The 6020-nt window shown below is 41.1% G+C and overlaps 1 protein-coding gene across 3 annotated transcripts in view; it reads left to right on the plus strand.

Moving 5' to 3' along the window:
- MFSD14B (major facilitator superfamily domain containing 14B) overlaps window positions 1–2090 on the plus strand; it is a 47009-nt gene extending 44919 nt beyond the window's left edge. For all 3 annotated transcript variants that reach the window (XM_008163180.4, XM_065599349.1, XM_065599350.1), the window contains one exon: window positions 398–2090. In XM_008163180.4, coding sequence (XP_008161402.1) covers window positions 398–595 — 198 coding nt within the window. In that variant the 3' untranslated portion in view covers window positions 596–2090. The remainder of the gene's footprint in view (window positions 1–397) is intronic.
- Window positions 2091–6020: the final 3930 nt, after the last annotated feature.

A 6020-nucleotide genomic window follows, 5' to 3' on the forward strand; every position in this document is an offset into this window, starting at 1 on the left:
AAAGAAAGGTGGGCTTTATCTAGTATTTTTACAATAGCTTTAGCATCTTTATATATCATAAAGAAACAATAAAATCAAAAACATGTTTTAATCTTGTTTTTAGTTCAACTGCTTCAGGGGAATGCTTTCAGTCATAGCTATTTGGTGAACTTGACATGAATTCACAAATAGTTTTCAGTTTAATGAAACTTTTTATTCAGAGGGTGAAGTGTCCACTGAAAATTTTAGCCAGCTCTAGTTGTAATGCACATACAAATTGAGCATGCAGTTTGATATACGTTTAGTAAACAGCTTTTTGAAATTGTTGTCCTATTGGTTCCTGATTCAGTGATGTAATATTTTAATCAAGTAGATATTTCAGTTTCATATTTTTCTGATTTTTCTGGTTTTGTTGCAGAGAGCTATCATCCCTGGCCCACCTTTCCTGTTTGGAGCATGTGCAGTTCTTCTGGCTTTTCTGGTTGCCTTATTCATTCCTGAGCACAGTAAAGCCAGCTGTACCAGGAAGCACAGCATCAGCAGTGCCCAGAGCAACAACCCAGATCGTGGCAGTGATGAGGACATTGAACCATTGCTGCAAGACAGCAGTGTCTGAGGGCTAGCTTTGAAAAAGGAGGCTGCAAATCAAAATTCATGCACTGATCTGTGAACCCAGAAAACAGGACAGAATGCAGTGAGCTTCTGGTCTCTTAAGGGAGGATGGAGCCATGTGCAAGTGAAGATCACATGTTGTTGTGGATATTGGTGTCCACTTTGGGTTCATACTATCAAACATTTACTGTGGTATTTTGTTTTGTGTACTAGGGCAAGGTAAGGTTTGAATCCTGGTTTCCCCTGTACCTGATATGTAACTGCAAAAAGCATCTCAAGCCCTGATGTTGGATTGAAAACCTAAATACACAGACCATGCAGAGAATAAACTTTAATAAAATATTTTGAACATTCAGTTCCCTATAGTCACTATAAACAAAATAAGCAGGTTTGAGGCAGACTACAGTTCCTGCCAAAATAGTTAAAGGTTAAGTTTTGCATTTTAAGCCTTTTCTTTGGATGTATGGCCCTGTGTAACCCTCTTAGGTTTGGGAGGGACCAATCTACAGAGTTTTAGTATCTGAAATATTGCAGATGATTAAAGGTCATATTAAAATTCCTGAACCCATATTCTCAAATATTTATGTATCATACTAATAAAAAATCCAGTGGACTCCTTAGGGCGTTGATAAAACTAAACAATTGCTTTTTACAGATGAGGGATCACGTATGACAACTTGCCTAGGAGTGAAGGACATATTCAAGTCTTAAACCCACATTCCAGAACAGTGTCTGATCTGAAGTGGCTAAAAAGAAAATCCAGTTGGCACCTGTGAGCATTGATAGCGTCAGTGCTCTGCTAGTAGAAAATGATTTTAATGATTGATTGTACAGCACCACAAATGTAGATGTTCTTCGTTTGTGTGGGGGCTAGTTAACTGGATGCTGTGGCAACTTACATCAAGACTTGTGTGTATTTATTGCATTTTGTCACTGATCTGCCGTATAAAATAACTCTTCCCACTAATTTCACCCCTGCCTTAATTGCTACTTAGTGTGCATTTATTCTCATCTAGCCTTCATATCAATGTGTCTCACCTGCTGAATCTCAAGGAAATATGCATATTAAGTTCTTTTCTAAAAGATGGTTTAAAGAAGTTCAGTGTCTACAAAGTGTTATGCTAATTTTTAGACATTTTATGAAAAATTATACAGATTTATATGTATTTTGTTGCAGTGTAAATGAACCATTAAACAAAACCTGACTTTAGCAAAGTACTCCTATGAATGTTTTGTACGTATGAAATATATGTAGATATTTGTAAGGAGTTTTAATTTTTTCCAGATGGAAGTGCTGTGTAAATCTTGTATTTATAAATGCAATGAGGGTACTGACAGATATACAGTTTTTATAAAGGATTGTGTATTGACTGAACAAATTTTAAAAAATTATATATTTTGAAACTTGTTCCATCTTGAGCAGAGATAACAGACCTTTTGTACTATGCAGTTTGGTTTTTAAGTTAAGCTTCCATAATAAATCTGCAACTTATACTTTCTAGGTTTCATGTGTTAAGTGTGTGTTCTTGCAGTTATTTATTACTTCCATTTCATTTTCCCTACTTCAGATTGAAGATGATTTACCATTCAAAATTATATTATATTAGTGGCTCAGTACCCCAATAAAGTTTCAGGGCCCCATAGTGTTGTCTTTGTACATACAAATAATAAGACACTCTGTGTATCAGAAAGCTCACAATATAGGTTTGACAAGGTGTGATTGGGTGCAGCAGAGATATGGGAAGAGTAGGTAGGGGAAGACTGATAACAGGGAAATATTAATCTGATGGGTTTGAGTTGTCAAATACTGAGGACTTGATTTATGTTTTTTAGTTGGATCCTAACTTCTTCTATTCCTTAAGTCTTCAAATTTTCGATGGGGATAACTGTTCCATTTCATTTTTATGCCCTCATAGTTTATTCGACATTTTAGCTTGAGTGTTTAATTTCTACACCAGCTGTCTTTGAATTCCAAACTTGTATTTTGAGAGGAAGCTTGATTGCAGTGGTTGGATGCAGTCTGACTACATGTCCCAATGGTGCATGAAGTATATGTAGATCTAATGAGCATAATCCTTTTGTTTTGCCAGTATCTTCTGAGAGTTTGGGGATCCTATTCAGCAAGCTGGATTTAGGGAAGCTTGTGTTAGGTTATGGATGTAAAGGCTTTCTGTGAGGTACTCAGTTTACAGTAATGTATACCCCATTTATATAGGCTGAAGGAACAGACAGCATTTGGCCATCTTCACAGATGGAGCTTGATGAACCAAGAAATAGAAATTAGGTCTTCTGATGACCAATGCTAAAGCCTGTATCAGGATTGTCATTCCTTTTCCTAGGTTATGTCTGGCCAGGAAGCTATGGGAGATCATTCTTGCAACACCTGGGACTTCTATCCTATCTTAGTATTTGCTGGATTACAATGAAAGGCAGCTAATTGAACAAAATTATATGGGCATCTTCATGTCCTACATACTATTAATATGAAACACAAGACTAAACAGATTTGGACTGTGATTACATTGGCAAGCCAAACACGTGCTGTGGTCTGTAGGCACGATCTGCAACTGTCTACATTCTCTTTCACTGTAACAACATCCTTACTGCAGAGATTATGCTGCTCCCCTTTGGTTCTTTGAGCTATGATCCCCCTGTTAAACATTGCCTCAGAGGGTTGTTTTTTATTTTCCTATTTTAAGACTCTTTTCCCATGAAAAATTCTGTCAAGGGCATGCTCAAAAATCATGAATAAAAAGGCACTGGGCATATGGAATGTTTCTTGCACCTGTTCATTTTTTATTCATGTACCTGAACATTTTAAGTTTGGGAATACCAACATTCTCTTTATTTTAGAGCATTGTCAATAGTTAATAGCGTTATAATACCCTAAGCAGATATGTGAAATTGCCTTCTGCCAAGAATATGGAGTTTAACAAAGTCTGATGGTCTTGATAAGGAAATTCACATAAGATTTCCTTGTTGTGATCCTTGGATACTCCACAAGATTAAGGTCTAATACTACTTAACATAAGGATAGAAGTACCTGTACTGAGCAAGACCCACTCAAGTGTCTGTGGATCTCAATCTTACTGTAAGGAACCTAAGTGCCAATGCCATCCTCAAACACCTAGGTCAGCTTACTTCTAACCCTGTAGGGGCTTAAACTCACTTGTTCCCTAAATTTTTGCTTTAAAAGGCCCCTAGGTACCTTTGTTTCTGCCTCTTGGCATGTGCATGGCTGCCTCCAGCTGCCTCTCACCTCTAAGCCTCAGGCTCAAATGAGGTAGAGATTGGCATTCTTACTGGATTAGGTGCTAACTTCACACAAAACAGCCACAGAGGGGGGAGAATTTCCATGCAACTTCTAGCCCAATGGTTAGAGAACTCACCCAGGAGCAGGGAGATCTGTGGGGCTAAAGCTGGCCTTACCCAGAGTGGGACAATCTTGGGGGAAACTCTATATCCTCTTCCCCACCTGGCCAGGTTGGAGGTGGGAAGCTGGAGCCAGGCAATGGGAGGGGGTGAGTGCTGCTCTGGCTGGTGCCATGGACCGGACTGCCATGGAGCTCCCCTGTATCCTCCTGCTGATGCCCAGAATTATGGCTGCTTCTCAGCTCCCAGCCCCCTTTGACTGCTTGGGCAGCCGTAAGACCTGCTTGGGCAGGGGGACCCAGCTCCTGCGTGGCAGAGACCCTGGGGAGCAGTGACCATAGGATGGGGGGGCCCTCCTGGGCTCCTGGTCCACAGGCTCTAGCTATCAGTCTACCTGCAGCCTGAGCTACGCCCTTGCCTGCACTCTGAGATACATACTTCACTGCACACAGCTCTGAGCTACCCCCTCCCTGAGCCATAGGTGCCATCTCTCTCCTTTCCCTGGGGGTACTCAACCCCTAACCAGGCCCTGCCCCCTTTCCATCCCTTTCCCTAAGACCCCTACCTCTGTCCTGCTTCTTCCCATCCCCATTCTGCCTCTTCCCCCGAGTATGCCCCATCCCCACTCCTCCCCTTCCCCCCCAGTGCCTCCTACAGCAGAACAGCTGATCGCAGCAGGCAGGAGGTGCTGGGGAGGAGTTGGCTGCTGGAGGGTGCTAAGCACCCCCTAATTTTTTTTTCTGTGGGTGCTCCAGCCCGAAAGCACCCATCGAGTCAGTGCCTATGCCCCAAGCTACCTCCCCTGCCTGTGCCCTAAGCAGTTTTCAAACTTTTTGAGCTGAGCCCCTCACTTTGAATTATAATTTTTGGTTGCATTCCCTCTCACAACCCAGACAGGCTGGGTGGTGAGGTGGAGGTGGTGGTCCTTCGCCAAACCCTGCTGTGCAGAATGGGCCCAAACCCCCCCACTCCCTGCCCCCCACTCAATAGAAGTCAAACTATGTCTATGCCGGAGGGCCCCACCCTACCCAGTGACTGGAGCCCCGAGGGCGCCTCCCCCCCGCAACCTTCTGCTGGGCCCTGGAGCTTTTATAGCATATTGGGGAGGCTCAGAAAGAAGAAGGTTGAGAACCCTTGGGTTAGGGCACTGTCCTGAAGCATGAAGCTCTTGTTCAAATTCCCTCTCTGCATCAGGCAGAGCGAGGAATCAAAATGGGGCTTCCCACATCCTGGGCTAAAAGTTATAAGGGAGTCTGCTGCCTCTTGCCTGCCCTCCACCCCATGGAATTAAGTGTGTGCTGTTGCTGTTCTAAGTCCCTTCTAGCCTTTGATTTTTGTGCCTGTAGCAAACTGTGGAAAAGAACTTTTCATGCACGTTAAGTAGGTACAGCACTGCGAGTGCAACTTAATTTGTACCTATTCTTAGACTATAGTGTATCAAAACCACTCATGAGAACCAATGGGCTAATAAGCTGGATTGGATCTTTCAGGAGTAAAATTTTATCTAAGTATAAAATGTGAGAAGTGACAGATTTGCAATAGAGCAATTATATGAAACAAACCAGTCTATGAATCTCTATCTATGTTCCTTGTTGTCAAAGAAAAGTAATTTTTCTTCTTAACCATATGTATTTGTTTTATATACATTCATTGTGTTCATCTTTATCATTTTCTAATTTACAGAAATGTATTTTGTAATTACCTTTAAATTCATCAATATGTAATTAAAAAATATAGTGAAGCTTATGGCTAAATTCAGCCCCTATTCTTGAAACACACATATATGTACGTGATTAATTAGACTACTATGGCTTCAGTGGGACTTCTCATGGTAGTAAAGTTAAGGATGTGTGTAAGTGTATGCAGGATAGAGGCCTAAAATAAGTCACCTCATTCATTTCTACAATTGTTTGGTGGTCAACAGAAAAATGTAAAACAAACAAATACTGTGGTTGAATGATGAAAAATATTTACTATGGTAAACAACCTAAGTGCAACTTTTGTATGAGGATTCTTATCTGATTAATGTTTTTTGGCCTCTTTGAAGTCAATGTTCT

Source organism: Chrysemys picta, chromosome 6, assembly GCF_011386835.1.
Source record: "Chrysemys picta bellii isolate R12L10 chromosome 6, ASM1138683v2, whole genome shotgun sequence".
In the NCBI taxonomy this organism is placed as follows: domain Eukaryota; kingdom Metazoa; phylum Chordata; order Testudines; family Emydidae; genus Chrysemys; species Chrysemys picta.